The 16,971-nt window shown below is 45.5% G+C and overlaps 1 protein-coding gene across 2 annotated transcripts; it reads left to right on the forward strand.

Annotated features, from left to right (window-relative positions):
* The first annotated feature begins 542 nt into the window (after positions 1-542).
* Gpr75 (G protein-coupled receptor 75) lies at positions 543-10,424 on the forward strand. Of its 2 annotated transcripts, XM_090336929.1 has the most exons (3): positions 543-686; positions 5,991-7,436; positions 7,768-10,424. In XM_090336929.1, the coding sequence occupies exons 2-3, from the start codon at positions 6,084-6,086 to the stop codon at positions 7,789-7,791; spliced, it is 1,377 nt and encodes a 458-aa protein (XP_090193055.1). In that variant the 5' UTR covers positions 543-686; positions 5,991-6,083; the 3' UTR covers positions 7,792-10,424. The 2 variants fall into 2 exon arrangements, with proteins under 2 accessions (XP_090193055.1, XP_090193054.1); XM_090336928.1 differs by having other exon boundaries at positions 5,991-10,424.
* Positions 10,425-16,971: the final 6,547 nt, after the last annotated feature.

A 16,971-nucleotide genomic window follows, 5' to 3' on the forward strand; every position in this document is an offset into this window, starting at 1 on the left:
ATGTCCATTTGTCTTGGTGTTACCTGATGACAGACCATCTTAACAAGTTTGTTACTTTGGATATGTGCAGATTTGGGACAAGCTACCCGTAAGTGGTAGTTTTGGTTTCTGAAATCATTTAGCTGGGCCCACTGCACTACTGCTTTTCAACCTTGGCGTCGCGACATCAGTTAATACCCATGATGTCTTGGATATTTTATTTGCTGTTTACTTTTTGCTGTTTATTGAAAACAATGAGGTAAATCCAAGTTGCTTTGACTTAAACTCACGATTTATCAATTGAGTGTCACAAAGTGGCAGCCTAATGAGAAGCCCAGGCAGGCCTTCTTGAAAGCCTGGGGATGGAGGGGTGGACCCCAATAGTCCAGCCCTGCTGCGCCTCACTCCTCCACCGGAGCCCAGGCGGCCCCGCTCCCCCCTCCGCTCCCCCACACTTGTCCAGCCCCCCACTACATGTCAGCCTCTGTCCAGCCGCTGTCCGCGAGGCCCAGGCTCCTCACCCCGCCACTGCAGCGCTCCCTGTCGCGGGGGTTGGGGGGGGTTCCATGACTGCGCCCCGCGCCCTGGCTCCCCGAGGCTCCGGGACGCGCGGAGGCGGCAGCGAGGCGATGGTGCGCGCAGCACGCAGAGCCGGGTACCAGGCTGCGGGATGGAGGAGGAGGGCAGTCGCTGCGGCCCCCCAGCAGGTGAGAGGCCGAGAGCCGACCCCGAGGGTTTGCCGGCGAGGTTAGGGGGGCCGGGCGAGCGGCGGGGCCTGGAGGGCCCCTGCGCACCTGCGCTCCCCGCGCGGCCTGGGGCCAAGAAGCCGCTCTCCACGGCCTCCACCCGCCCGGGCCGGACCTCAGGCCGGGTCTCCGCAGCCCACCCACCTTCCGGCATCTTCCCCTCCCCGAGCCCCCCGCCCATCGCCAGGCTCAGGCCTGCACGGCCCTCCCTCCCTCCCTCCGCTCCCCAAGGCTCCGGCTTCACTTCATCCCCAGGCTGAGATCGTCCGGGGCCTCCTCCTCCTCCTCCTCCTCTTCCTCCTCCTCCTCCTCCTCCTCCTCCTCGGCCTCTTCGACCTCCCCAGGCTAAGGGCTGCCCAGCCTTCAGGAGGGGCGAGCTGCAGGTGTGACACTCGCCCAGCCGCCTTTCTCCGGAGTGCCCTTGGACAGTGGAGCTCGCCCCTCTGCAGCATTCGGATCCGGGCGCACACCGTGGGGATCTAGTGCACGACCTGGTTCAGGGCGAAGGGCCTGGAAATGCCTGTCTCAAAAACCCTGAGGCCAAAATGAGGGAAGGGTTACTTGGAAGGGCGGTGGCCAGGGCTTGACTTGTGAAAAAAGCTCATGTGAAATGTTTAAAAAAGAAAAATCAAATAGCGTTTGAGGGGCTGTTTCCACATCTTAATGAGAAATCATTGCCTGGGTGCAGTCACTTTTGGGTTTCCCGTGATTCGCTGCTAGTTATGTCAGGACCCCCTCCCCAGAAAGTATCAGGTGCGTGTGCATTCACTCTGCCTTAGGACTGACTGACATTTAAAATTCTACATCTTTCTGATTTGACAGGTTCTAACGGTATCCTCTTCCAGGGCTAGTTTATGATGCCGGAGGAAGAAAGATGCTTGGGTGATTGCATTGAAAGTAACTGTTAACATTTAATAGTTAGAAACAGTGGTTTTCCTCCCGTCCCCAAACTGGATTTTGTATCTCTGCTGTATCTTTGCTTTACATTGTGACTCCTGCTTCCTCATTCTTGTAGTGCCAGGATTTAGTACTGAGGTCTGGATTGAGGTCTTGATTTCCTTGTTTCTAAAGTTTTTCTCCCAAAACTTTTCCTTCTGTTTGTCTTCTCTTAGTCTACTCCTTTCCTCTTCCAAACCTCTGATTCCTGCCTTTTTGTCTAATTATTCTAGTTGGAATGATTTATAATTACTTTATAGTGGAACTATAAAAGGTATGCAGAAGTGTGTGTGTGTGTGTGTGTGTGTGTGTGTGTGTGCGCGCGCGCGCGCGTGTAGCTTGCTTATATAGATAGGTGGGTAGATAGTAGATATAACTATATTAGAATTTTGTGTTCCAGGAACTTTAATTTGAGAAGAGATTGTAATATTCCATTGTGCAAGTGAAGTAAAGTCTTATATTGTATATAAAGCCCCTAGCATATTAGTCTAATATTTAATGACACCCAATAAGTTATAGCTACTGCATTTAACTTCTAAGGACCTTCCTTGATCTTTGCTGTTTGTTCAGCATGCAAATGCATGGAGATGAAGCAACTACTAGGATTCATATCTAGGTATTTGCCATTTAGTGAGGTGATTTCACTCTAAGTTTCCTCCTCAGCAGAATGGAGATGTGGATATCATTTCAGGCTTGTTGTGAAGGAATTACTAAGAATATATCACACTGAGAATGGTAAGCACTCAGGAAAGTCAATATGCTAAAGCCCACACTTGTAAGCTTATTGTTATTCTATCCTTTCTCCTGCTCTCATCCATTAGCACTGCTGCCTGGCCCTTACTCCGCTCATTTCGTGGCCAGCTGCTCATCTCATGGCTTGGGCTCTTCCTAAACCCCACCATTCCACTCATTCCTGATTATCAACGTTTCTTGTTTTTTAGTTTTTTTTTTGCCAGTCCTAGGTCTTGAACTCAGGGTTTGGGTAGTGTCCCTGTTCTTTTACTCAAGACCGGCACTCTACCACTTGAGCTACAGTGCCTTCCAGCTTTTTCTGTTCATATGGTACTGAGGACTCAACCCAGGGCTTCATACATGCTAGGCAAGCATTTTACCACTAAGCTTCATTCCCAGTCCCACCCAGATTTTTTCTTGTAGCATTTTAGTTTCACAGTCTTCAGCTTTCACAATTCCCCTAACAAAATTCCTGCTTCCCTCATTGCTCTTTTTTTTTTATTTAAAAAAAAATTTTTTTTGTGGGTCATGGGGCTTGAACTTGACCTGGGCACTGTCCCTGAGCTCTTCAGCTCATGGCTACCACCCTATCCTGGAGCCAAGCCCCACTTCCTGTTTTCTAGAGGTTAATTGGAGATAAGAGTTTCAGGTCCTTTTGTGCCCAGGCTGGCTTCAAACCTTGATCCTCAGATCTCAGCCTCCTTAGTAACTAGGATTACAGGCTCGAGCACTACCCGGCTCCATGAGTCTGTTACTTTTGGACACTGTCACCCCTTTACTTGTTCCCTCCCAGCTTTTCCCTCCTGTCTCACCATTCAAGTGTAATTCATTTTCAGCAGTGTCTAGTGAATACTACTGCCACATTTGTTCACTCATTGTCCCTTAGTTCTATGCCCCCCTTACCCTCCCAAAGAGAGATAAATGAACACACAAGACAAAAAGAAAACAAAAACAGCAACAAAGAAAAAAATATCTTGTTTCTATTTCTTTTTTTTTTTTTTTGCCAGTCCTGAGGCTTTAAGCTCAGGACCTTAGCACTTTCCTTAGACTTTCTCAAGGCTAGAGCTCTACCACTTGAGCCACAGTCCATTTCTGGCTTTTTCTACATATGTGGTACTGTGGAATTGAACCCAGGTCTTTGTGTATGCTAGGCAAGCACTCTACCACTAGGCCAAACTTCCAGCCCCTCTTGTTTCTATTTCCTAGAGTTCATTTTGATAAATATCTTTTTATTGTCAGGATAATGTAAAGAGGGGTTACAGTTACATTCATCAGGTAGTAGGTGCATTACTTCTTGTACATTGATACCCCTTTTGATAAATATTTTATATGGTCAGATACATACAGACATTAGGCTTTTGTGTTCCTCTCCTAATCATTACTCTTCGTTGTCTATCTTCAAAGACTAAACCCTTGGCTGGAGGGTAACAGAGTTGCTATTATTACCAAGATATCAGAAGGATTCAGGAAAAGACATGTCTTTCATCTGAAAGAATAACAGCTATCCATGATCTATAATGATTATACTTCTAATCATTAAGAAACGAAAGTTGAGAGTTGGGCCTCCATTGATGTCTCATGCTTGTGATCCTAACTACTCAAGAGGCTGAGATCTGAGGATCTCATTTCAATGCCAGCTAGGGCAGAGAAGTCTATGAGACTTTTTTTCTGATTCACCAGCAAAATATCAGACTGGGTGCATGGCTCAAGTAGTTGGGTACCAACCATGAACAGAAAGAGATGGAAGTTCAAGCCCTGATACCAGTGTGCATGCCCACATTCATGTGTGTAGGCACACACACGCATGCGTGCATGCACTCACACACATCACAAAAGTTTAGGATTTTATATTATTTCTATAAAATGTCTTTAAGGAAAGTATAGAGAATGTGTCACTTTCCAGGGAAAAAAACTGGTCACATTGTCACAATCTGTTCAATGCCACTGTTAGGGATGAAAAAAAAAAAAGTCTATTTTCTTCCTTAATAAAGGACACATGTTATGTGCTCCATCCTGACCTGACCTGTGATCTGATACTCTCTGTCATGGTCCTCCCTGTTAAGAGCTGATTGCTACTAAATGACTATCTCCCAGTGAGCCCTCGCTAACCCTGATCTGAGTCCCCTGGTCCCTGCGACTAAAGGGTTGACAGCTGGACACTTCAGGCATCCAGCTTGAGCCTGTTGAGTATTCTAAACAGGAGCCCGAGCCTCCTGATGGTTATTCTTTAAATGTTGGATTAAAACAAATGCTATTCAGTGGTCAAGAGCACAGGCCTGAATAACTTAGTCTGCCTTGCTGAAATCTTTGGGAGAAGGCTGGCATAGGCCACATAAATTTTGGGGGTTGGAGACAAAGTAGATTTGTGTGAGCACATAATTGAGGAGAAAACGATTATAGGAAGAGAAGTGGAGGGAGGCTGCTATTTTGAGGCAGTAGGTGGTGTTTAAATCATTTATGTGCCTCCCATTTCTAGTGTGATGCTGGTTCATGGTAAGCAGGTGAGAGTCATGTGAATTGAGTGAATGGATGCCAGAATGAGACTATGGTAACACTCAGTTTAGATTTACAGTGTGCTGCTTCCCCCACTCCCCCACACCCCCACACTCCTTGCCCTGAATTAGGACCTCACCAATGCCAAACCAATACTCTACCCTGGAGCCAAATCCAAAGGGGTACTTTTTTATCCTGTAAATTCAAATATTACAAGATACTTTTTGGGGTGGTCATGGAGGTTGAAGTCAGAGGCTAGGTTCTGTCCCTGAGCTCTTTTGCTCAAGGTTAGTGCTCTACCACTCTCAGCCACAGCTCCACTTCTGGTTTTTGAGTGGTTAATTGGAGATAAAGGGGGAGGAGGCTTTTCTGACTGGGCTGGCTTTGAACAATGATTCTCAGATCATGGCCTTCTGGTAGCTAAGATTACAGGCCTGAGCCACCAGTCCCTGGCTTCCAGTTACCTTTTGTTACTACGTTCCCACATTCCTAGCCCCAGAACACAAAGAAATGGAGTCTTACAGTTTTTGGTCCAAAGAGCATGTGCAGTTGGCCCAGAGAACTGCACACTGGGAAAGAAATAGGAAAGAAATAGGAGTTGTTGGTGATTCATAGGAGTTATATGAAAAGCCACATGGTGTGTCCCCAGGCTCCTCCCTCCTGGTACTATTTCAAGGACATCCTGTCTCTTGCCTCCCTCCCTCTTCTTTGTCCCAGGCTGTTTGTTCCTTTCATGGTCCTCACCTCTCACCCAGCTGGCATCTTCTCAACAGAGCTCCCTTCACACTTCTCCAGGCCCTCCACAAGCTGGCTTTGCCCCCCTCTTCTCTCCTTAGCCCCCACAGGAGGCGGTGCTCCAGAGTGACCGGCTCCGCAGCAGCAGTCTCCTCTCAGCTTGGACGGGTTATAGTCATGTGTCCAGTGTCTGGCTTGAAAACGTCTAGTTGCTAATTTGGACTTTGTGAGAAGAAATGCTTTTGTACATCATGATGGAGAAAGCTGACAAAAGGTTTTCATCATTTTGGTGAAAAACAGTGAGAGCACTGAACGGATTCCTTGGCTTCAGCATTAATCTCTGTTTCTGGGTGTGTGTTTTCGATGCAGGCTCATCTGTCCCCGACTTCCGCCACCTATTGCTCATCTGTGAGTTGAAGTCTTGATTCTCTTCCCATTGAAGGAAGAGCCAGCTCTCTGAAGATGAACTCAACAGAAGTCCTCCAGGACTCCCCCAATGCCACCTGGCTGCATGCGTCTCCCCCCGAGCCCGGAAACAGCACCTCCCTCCAGAGCCTCATCCACACTGCCACCTTGGTGACCTGCACCTTTCTGCTCGCCATCATCTTCTGCCTGGGTTCCTATGGCAACTTCATCGTCTTCTTGTCGTTCTTCGATCCAGCCTTCCGGAAGTTCAGAACCAACTTTGACTTCATGATCCTGAACCTGTCTTTCTGTGACCTCTTCATCTGCGCAGTGACAGCCCCCATGTTCACCTTTGCGTTGTTCTCCAGCTCCGCCAGTAGCATCCCGGATGCCTTCTGCTTCACTTTCCATCTCACCAGTTCAGGCTTCATCATCATGTCCCTCAAGATGGTGGCAGTGATCGCTCTGCACCGGCTCCGGATGGTGTTGGGGAAGCAGCCCAACCGCACGGCCTCCTTCCCCTGCACCCTGCTCCTCACCCTGCTTCTCTGGGCCACCAGTTTCACCCTGGCTACCCTGGCCACCCTGAAAACTACCAAGTCCCACCTGTGCCTTCCCATGTCCAGTGTGCTGGCTGGAGAGGGGAGAGCGGTGCTGTCCCTCTACGTGGTGGACTTTACCCTGTGTGTGGCTGTGGTGGCCGGCTCCTACATCCTGATTGCCCAGACGCTGTGGAAGAATGCCCAGGTCAGGAAGTGCCCGCCAGTCATCGCAGTAGATGCGTCCAGGCCACAGCCTTTCATGGGGGCTCCTGGGAAGGGGGGTGAGGAGCCCGTGCAGTGCGCCATGCCGGCTCTGTACAGGAATCAGAATTACAACAAACTGCAGCATGTGCATACTCACGGATACCCCAAAAGTCCCAAGCGGCTGCCAACCCCTGCGGCCAGCAGACTCCAGCTGGTGTCAGCCATCAACCTCTCCACTGCCAAGGACTCCAAGGCCGTGGTCACATGTGTGGTCATTGTGCTGTCCGTCCTGGTGTGCTGTCTTCCGCTGGGCATTTCCTTGGTGCAGGTGGTTCTGTCTAACCACGGCAGTTTCATCCTCTACCAGTTTGAACTGTTTGGTTTCACCCTGATCTTTTTCAAGTCGGGGTTAAACCCTTTTATCTATTCCCGCAATAGCTCTGGACTCAGGAGGAAAGTGCTCTGGTGCCTCCAGTACATTGGCCTGGCCTTTTTCTGCTGCAAACAGAAGACGAGACTGCGAGCCATGGGTAAGGGGAACCTGGAAGTGAACAGAAACAAATCTTCCCATCACGAAACAAACTCTGCCTATATGTTGTCTCCTAAGCCACAGAAGAAATTTGTAGACCAGGCTTGCGGCCCGAGTCATTCCAAGGAGAGTGTGGTAAGTCCCAAAATCTCTGCTGGACACCAGCACTGTGGTCAGAGCAGCTCGACCCCCATCAACACTCGGATCGAACCATACTACAGCATCTACAACAGCAGCCCTTCGCAGGAGAGCAGTCCTCAAAAGCTGCAGCCAGTCAACTCCTTTGGGTTTGCCAGTTCCTACATTGCCATGCATTACCACACCACCAACGATCTCATGCAAGAGTACGACAGTACTGCAGCTAAGCAGATTCCAGTCCCTTCTGTTTAAAGTCATGGGGGCTGGAGGATTCTTGTTTCTAACCATGGATTGATTTCGTTGTTGTGTTTTTGTTTTTGTTTTTAAGATTTTTGGAGTCAGTGACAGATGAAGACTTAAAGATTCAGCTGAAGAGTTGTTGGTCACGATTTTCTTTGGTCTGAGGTATTAAGCATCTGGATTTGCTGTGTAGATCTTTGACATTTTAGGATTTGATGTGAATGTTTATTTAGATATTTGTCCTGACTCGTGTCCCAATCTTTTGTACTGAATCTTCTTTAAATAGATACCAAGAATGATGATACAACTACTTTGAAGTAGAAATGGAAACCATTTCAAGCCTTGAGTCAGTGTTTTGAATCTTCCAAGTAAATCTTGGGCTGGAACTTTTTAAAGGACTTTGAAAGTTTGATCTTTGCTGAAGCTTTTTTTTGTATACATATATAAAAAAGTAAAACTCTCTTCTACGTTCTGAAGTAGGGAACAATACATGGAGTATTTTTTTTTTTGCCAGTCGTGGGGCTTGAACTCGGGTCCTGAGCACTTTTCTTGGGATTTTCCCAAGGCTAGAGGTCTACCATTTGAGCCTCAGCACCACTTCCAGCTTTTTCTATATATGTGGTACCGAGGAATCGAACCTGAGTCTTTGTGCATGCTAGGCAAGCACTCTCCCACTAGGCCAGACTCACCGGCCCCACATGGAATACTTTTTAATACCAGGTAGATTTGGATAAATAACATTGTTATAATCAGAAATGTATTTATTGCCTATACTTATGTCCTTACCAAAAAAAGAAAATATACATTAGATAATTTCTTTACATAAGACTGTCAAATAAGCATAGAGAGTTATGACAATCACCATTTCTTATTATAGATACTATTATTTGGTATTAATTGAGTAACTGTCTAGATCTTTTGAAAAGTTTTTGTTTGTTGCAGGTGGCTTACTTTGTAATGACCTTACCAATGGATCGGACAGAAGGTGAGAGTCACACAGGCAGAGGGACAGTGTTCAGGGAAAGCAAGGCGGTTCATGTCCTTCTAGATGGGGTTTGTCTGTGGGAGGCAGTGAGGATTCCCTGTGCTACACAACCTTTATTCTTCTTTAGCAAGGTATAGAGAGGAAGGCTCTGATTTATCTTTCTTTTCTGTGTGAGCTGAGTGTGTTAAGATACCTGACTCTATTTAAGTATCTATGTGGAAATAACTTATCTTTAATAATAACTTTAAAAATAACTTTATTTATATATTATTACGGTAGGAAAATTCTCAAGGTGATCTGTTTTCAATGAATAGTTTTATTCTTCTCCTGTTAAACTAGAAATGGGCACCTAAGTATTTCTATACTCGAAATGTGTTTTATCATTATATACTCTGTGATTCCTAGGCTAACAACCGTGAACTCATGTTTTTATGTAAAAATAACTTCCGTTGTGTAGTCGGTATTTGAACTCTTTAGAATTTTGGAACAGTCGTCGTTCTAGACTCAAGATGAGCATGGATATGCAACAGCAGACTTCCAAACCATTCTGTCCAACAGTTACTGTTGCACCTGAGAAGCTGTGTGGTTCTTGGGAAGGAAAGGCAGTCCCCCTACACATGGCCCGCCACTCTCCAACACAGGCCACAGAGGCAGAAGTTTTCTGCCAGAATGGACTCACCCTCCTCTAGCAGCTCTTACCTTCAGTTTTCACTTGTCTTTCTGACTGCTGCAACTTCAATGTGAGTTGTAGGTTTTGTTTGTAAATTCACCTTCTAGAACTGACAGATCCACCTTCCCTTTCTCTCCTTCTTTCCTGTCCTTTCCATCCTTTATTTTTGCTATTAAATTTTATAACAGAAGAGAACGTATCTAATCTCTCACTTTTTTTGAGTAATCGAATGCTATTTTTGAAAGTCATTATTATCTGTTTCAATTGTGCTTTTATATTTAAACAGAACCCTCCTCTCATTTATGAATATTTCCATGAGTACATTAGTATGTTACCTCTTTTTAACAAAGAACTAAGAAAAATAATATCCTCTCCCAAGATCACTCAGAGAACTGTGGCAAATTGAGAATTGGATTTGTCTTCATTCAAAAGCTAGAATTTAGTCCAGTAAGCCAACCTGCTTTACGATTAATAGCATTAGTAAAGAGAATATTTCACACTTTGGAAGATATAATCCCTTTTGTTGAAACAGGCATTTCTAATGTGATTTGATGAAAGGAGCAATTCCTACTTGCACAATGTCCTGTGTGGCCTTTGATTCTGGCATCATTTAAAGAGCATGGGACTCACTTTTGGGAGGCACAAATTATAGCATAAAGAAAATTAAGCATGCTCATATCAAGCATTCAGTTTCTTTATGCTCATTTTGAATTTATCCTGCATGAAGTATGCAGTGAGCTTAGTCCTTAGCTTCTTAGTCCGCATCTCTACCTGTTGGTAGATATAGACTCAAAGCTGCACCTTGTCTCTTCATAAATTTTACATATTTGTCAATGCTGTGTGGTTTCGCCAAATTGCTATAGCTATGCATATGTAATTTGTCTCTTTATAAGGGCTAACCTGAGAACTAGGAGTGAGTAGAATTCAGTTGAATAGGATTAATTCACAGGTTCATTAATTAGTTCTCTTGATGCTTTACTGTGTTGCAAAGTACACAAGATCTCCAAAACATTTTATAATGGTTCTTCTATTGATCCTTAGGCATTTGATTTGTATTTCTGATGCTTTTAATGTACTTTTAAAATAAAGTTTGGAAAATAAAAATGATGAGTAGCTGAACATTTTGAATATCAGATTTCAGTATGGTAACTTTCCTGTCCAGTCATTTTAGAACCCTAGGTCGGAGATGTGGCTTAACTGGTAGGGCACCACTTTCTGTCAGTGTTCCTCAGTGATGTTCACTATTCTTCTGGCACTTGAACCATACCTGTAGCCTGCTGTTTTGCTGGTTCATTAGAGAGGAAGTCTGAATTTCAGACTTTTCTGTCAGGGTGGCTTTTTTTTTTTTTTGTTTTTTTGGTCAGTTGTGGGGCTTGAACTCTGGGCCTGGCGTTGTCCCTGAGCTCTTCAGCTCAAGGCTACCTACCCCTTGAGCCACAGCACCACTTTCAGTTTTCTGGTGGTTAATTGTAGATAAAAATCTCATGGACTTTAGTGCCTGGGCTGGCTTTGAACCACAATCCTCAGATCTTAGCCTCCTAAGTAGCCCCTGCGCCTGGTCTGTTAGGGTGGCTTTGAACTGAAATTCTCCAGGACTCAGCAAGGATTACAGGGATAAGCCACTAGCATTTTCTAAGATCGGTATTCAAACTCAATACCTGACACTTCTACTTATAGGCTGGTGTGCTACCAACTGAGCCATACTTCCAACCCCACTGTTTGTGTTTTAACACAAGTGTTTGCTGTGTTAGTCCTAATTGAACCCAGACTCACGAATCCTCTTGAGTACTGGGATTACAGGAACTTGAGCCACCACACCAAACCAGTAGATTTTATTTTGCCATTAAGGAGATATGCCCATTTTAAAAAGCCCTACTTTAGCCAGGTGCCTGTAGCTCATACCTGTAATCCTAGATATTCAGAAGGCTGAGATCTGAGGATGTGGTTTGAATCCAGCCTAAACAGAAAAAGCTGAAAGTGGTGTTGTAGATGAAGTGGTATAGTGCTAGCCTTAAGCCAAAGGAGCTTTAGGGACAGTGCTCAGGCCCAGAGTTCAAGACCTAGAACTGGTTAAAAAAATAAAAAGACTCACTCCTCTTTTTGGCTACTGTAGTAGAAAGAAAGAAGTAAAAGGTTATGAAGGTCATGTGGGAGGGTGAGGGAGAAGACGAAGCCCCTAAGAAAATTCTTCCCTCCCCTCCATTAGGGATAGGCAGTAGAGAGAAGCCAGGCCTAGACTGAGCTTAGGCCACACACCAGGCAGCTGAGCAGGCCAGCAGGACGACTCTGTCTCCACAAATGACTAAAGAATGCTCAGTCAGTATGCTGGGCGAGGTGGCTCACATCTGTAATCCTGACTACTCAGGAGGCTGAGATCTGAGGATCACAGTTCAAAGCCAGCCCCAGCACTAAAGTCCATCAGATTCTTATCTCCAATTAACCTCTAGAAAACAGGAAGTGGCACTGTGGCTCCAGGGGTAGAGCAGTAGCCTTGAGCTGAATAGCTCAGGGACAGCACTAAGACCCAGAGTTCAAGCCCCATGACCCACAAAGAAAAAAAAAAAGAATGCTCAGCATGCATCAGTCCAAATCTAATAAAAGCCAGGGAGGCCACAGTCATCTCAGGAATGGCCAGGACAACAGTCACTTGTCATTTGGTAGGGACTCTCTTATGAGGTTAGAGAAGAGAAAGAGGGAATAGAAAGCAGTTTCAGCTCCCCTGAGTCTGCACAACGAGGGGCAGATTTGACATCAAATTGAAACTACTGCCTGATAATATTCCCCATTGGCAAATCCTAAATTATCTTGCAGAGACATACTGAATTCAGATTTTTCTCTTCTTCCTCCTCTTCCTCCTCCTCCTCCTCCTCCTCCTCCTCCTCCTCCTCCTCCTCCTCCTCCTCCTCTTCCTCCTCCTCCTCCATCCCCACCCCATCTTTTGCACATTCCATCACATATTACCTGCTTCGTACGGGCTTATTCTCTCTCCTGAGGTCTCTGGTAAATGACAGTGATCCTTTCAGGACTCCTACATGTCACTCCTGCTTTGTACCTTCCACTGAGAAGAAACTCTGAGGTAGGTCCTTGTCTTGAAGGCTTGTAGCAGCTTTCATGATCTGCTCTTGACTTCTGACTATTTCTCTCATTTGTACCCTAAGCCAGTGTGCCCAGGCTGGATAGGCATTTGAGCTATTTCCTACATGCTTCAATTTTGTTCCGTTCCAGGAAATCCTCCCAGAAATCCTTCAGCTGGGTATAGTAAAGTCGCTTGAAAGCTGCTTTTTCTAAAGAGCACTATGTACTCAGGCTCACTGATGAACTAAAAGTTTGATGTCTTTGCCTCTCTGTTCATATGTCTTCGTTTGGAGCTGTTCTCTTTGCAATCACCTGCGAATCCAGGAAGGACAGGACTGACGGGTAATATCTTTCTTTTTTGGCTAGTCCTGGGATTTGCGCTCAGGGGTCTAGGTGCTTTTGTGCTCAAGGCTTGCTTTCTACCACGTGAGCCATGACTCTACTTCATCTTTTTAGTGGTTCATTAGAGATGAATCTCTTGGACTTACTTTCCCCAGGGCTGGCTTTGAACTGTGATCCTCAGATCTCAGCCTCCTGAGTTGTGAGGGTTACAGGTGGGAGCCACTGCACCCAGCTTGATGCCTGCTTTCTGGCTTTTAGTTGACTGCCTTCTTGCTGTATCCTCTCTCCTTGCCCTCAGTGGTGGAGGGATAGGCAGCAGGATCTTGTAAGGGTGCTGATACCAACAAAAGGACCTCCAACCCTGATGGTCTCACTTAGTCACATTCGTGGTTAGGGGCTAGCGTATGAACTGAGGGTGTGGGGGACACAGTTCATTCCACAATTACATAGGATGGTTGACTGGCTGTCTTCCCACCAGACTAAGCATTTTTGTTTAACATGATAGCCCAGTACCTGTTAGTCCTTGACTCTAGTGAACTAGTGAATAAATGAATCAAGACAAGGCATGAATGGATGAAGCTTAGACGTGAGACCTAAATCCTTACGTGGCTTGGCTTACACTGTGCGCCATTGGTTATGTCCTTTTCAGATTCCCCAGTCTGGTTATCCATCAGTAGGACTCTAATGAAAGGAGACCTGTGATAGGCACTGGTGGCTCACATCTGTAACCCAGGTACTCAAGAGGCTGAGATCTGAGATCTGAGGATTACAGTCCAAAGCCAACAGAGGGCAAGAATGTCCATGGGACTCTTATATCCAGTTAATGACCAGAAAACTGAAAGAGGCACTGTGGTTCAAAGTGGTAGAGCACTGGCCTTGTGCTGAAGAGCTCAGGGACAGCTCCCAGGCCCAGATCAAGCCCCACAACTACCCCCCCCTAAAATATAAAAGTGGGGGTGGGCATTTGTGTCCTGATCTAGAAGTAGCACCAGGTCCTACCTGTTCTGAATGTTCAGGGGAAAGCTCTGAGGGCGTCTTTTCCAAAGGGCATCTCTGGCTGTGGAGAACTTCCAGATAACCTGCTTTCATTCTTATTGGAATTGCTTGGCTCATTTTGCTGCTGTAGTCCCGACAGCAACCCTAAGGGTGGTACACCCTCCTAACCTCAACACTCAGGAGGCAGAGGCAGGACATTACTAGTTCAGTGTCAGACTGGGCTTCAGAGTAAGAGTCTCGGTCTCAAACAAGCAAAGCTCTTCAGCAACTGCAAAGTTACTGAAGGAGAAAAGGGCAAACTGGCTCTTGAAGGGAGAAAATGGAGGGATACCAGTTACTGTAAAGTGTATGACAATTTTGAATAAGGGGGAAGATTTAGGGGGAATTGTACTTTCTACAAAGTATAGTGAATTGGCAATCTCTTTGTGTCTAGTGTTTATGATTTTTTTTTTTTTTGCCAGTCCTGGACTTGGGCTCAGGGCCTGAGCACTGTCCTTGGACTTTCTCAAGGCTAGCACTCTACCACTTGAACCTCAGCACCACTTCGGGCTTTTTGCTATGTATGTGGTACTGAGGAATCGAACCCGGGTCTTCGTGCATGCTAGGCAAGCACTTTACCACTAGGCCAAACTCCCAGCCCTGTTTTTGAAATTTTATTAACATAAAAACATGACTTCTTGGTACCATACAGAAACTTAGTGAAAGCTACCGAATAATGGGGCAACTGGAAAAGAGAGAGTAGCAGATGAAGTAAATCAGACAAAATTAGTATAATCTATGCACGAGTGGATTACCATGGTGAAATCCCTGCAATTATTATATGTTGAAAAAAATTACAGGAAAGCTGGGCACAGTAGCTCACGCCTGTAATCCTAGTTACTCAGGAGGCTGAGATCTTTGGATTGAGGTTCAAAGCTAGCCTGGGCACTAAAGTCCCTGAGACTCGTATCTCTAATTAACCAATAGAAAACTGGAAGTAGCCTTGTAGCTCAAGGGATAGGGTGGTGGCCTTGACCTGAAGAGCTTAGGGACAACGTCCAGGCCAAGAGTTCAAGCTCCACAACCACCACCACCAACAACAAAATTATAGGAAAGTAAACAGGCCATGCTGGCAGGCCAGTGTGCAGAGAGAGTGAATAAGGGGAAATGTGGTTAAGTACCTTATATTCATCTATGAAATAGAACAATGACACCTACTGAAACTGCTTTAAAAAGGGAGGATGAGGGGCCGGGAGTTTGGCCTAGTGGTTAAAGTGCTTGCCTAGCATGCACGAAGACCCGGGTTCGATTCCTTGGTACCACATATATAGAAAAAAAAGCCGGAAGTGGTGCTGAGGCTCAAGTGGTAGAGTTCTAGCCTTGAGAAAGTCCAAGGACAGTGCTCAGGCCCTGAGCTCAAGCCCAGGACTGGCAAAAAAAAAAAAAGAAGGGAGGATGAGGAAGAAGAAGAAAGAGAGAGAGAGAAAGGGGGGGGGGCTAGAGGGGATGAGTTTAGTTTGGTCCATTGTATGTATTGAAATGTCACAACAGAATGCCACCTGGTATAACTAATTTACACGAATAAGTCTTAAGACTATCACTCAATTACAGAAAACTACTCATTCCTCTTTTCCCATCCAGATAAACAGATTTTCAGTGTGTTTTTCTAGATGCACATAGTTGGTGCTGAGAAAGAAAGGTTTAGGTTTTTTTTTGGGGGGGTGGGGGGGCTTGAACTCTTGGCCTGGGTGTTGTCTCTGAGCTCTTTAGCTCAAGGTTACTGCCCTACCCCTTGACCCACAGTGCCACTTTTTAGTGGTTAATTGGAGATAAGTCTCATGGGCTTTCGTGCCCAGGCTGGCTTTGAACCTCAATCCTCAGATCTCAGCCTCCTGAGTAGCTAGGATTACTGGTGTGAGCTACTGTGCCCAGCTCTAGTTGTTATGTTTATGTGGTGGTTTGCCCTTCTGGCTTTTTCTGGATCCCTCAGCACCACCTGTAGCATGCTGAGGCTTGGGAGCCTTTCAATTGACTTCCATGTAGGAATCTTGCTTTTCATTCAAAGCCAGACATTTTGAAGAATGTAGTTTGATTGAGATGCCAAGCAGACCCTACAAAGCCAAACAGTTCACAAAGAGTGCTTTAGTGCTTTATGCTCATCTTCCGGTGCTGAGGCATGAGAACAGGCCAGGTCTTACAACTTCAGAATATCTCCCCTAACTACAGTTTGTGAGCACTTCTAGAGCTTTTATTTTACTTTATTTATTTTGCCAGTCCTGGGCATGAACTTTCTCAAGGCTAGAGCTCTACTACTTGAGCCTCAGTACCACTTCTGGCTTTTTTCTATATATGTGGTACCAAGCAATCGAACCCAAGTCTTCATGCATGCTAGGTAAGCACTATGCCATTAGGCCAAACTCCAGGCCCTTCTAGAGCTTTCATTTGGTTTCTGAATAATGTATGTCCAAGAAACTGCTCATGTGATTGTCTTAAGATAACTGAGGAAATGGAGAAGTTGTGTTTCTTCACCAAAGCCAGAAAGGACAGGTATTGTGAGGAGTTCAGAGGGTCTCAGGATTTTCTCATAGAGTTGGGAAAGTAGACAAAGGAGATACCTTGTGTACTTTTGCTAGGGAGAAATATGGTGATATGAAACCACAAGAAAGGAAATATTTGTCTGGTGACTCTGTGTGTGTGTGTGCGTGTGTGTGTGTGTGTGTGTCTGTGTGTGTGTGTGCGCGTGCGCTTGCACTTTTGGTGGTTAATTATCAATAAAAGTCTCTCTGACATTCCTGAAAGGCCTGGCTTTGTATCAGGATCCTTAAGACTCAGACTTCTGAGTAGTTAGGATGACAGGCATGAGCCACGGGTGCTCATTTCTCAAGTAACATTTTGGTTCAAGGTATGAAGAGGAAAAATGTAAAATTATTTTAACTCCCCAAATTATGAGAGGAAGGAATATCATGTTATCACTTAATTTTTTTCTTTTTTTTGTTGTGGGGCTTAAACTCTGGGCCTGGGCTCTCTCTGAGCGCTTCAGCTCAAGGCCAGTACTCTACCACTTTGAGCCATGGTGCCACTTCTGGTTTTCTGGTGGTTCATTGGAGATAAGAGTCTCATGGACTTTTGTGCCCAGGCTGCTTTTGAGCTGTGATCCTGAGAAGCTAGGATTACAGGTGTGAGCCACCAGCGCCTAGCTCTTAATCTTGATGTTCATAAATACTCGAATTGTTTACCACGGAAAG

This window comes from Megascapheus bottae, chromosome 7, assembly GCF_031878675.1.
Source record: "Megascapheus bottae isolate mThoBot1 chromosome 7, mThoBot2.hap1, whole genome shotgun sequence".
In the NCBI taxonomy this organism is placed as follows: Eukaryota; Metazoa; Chordata; class Mammalia; order Rodentia; family Geomyidae; genus Megascapheus; species Megascapheus bottae.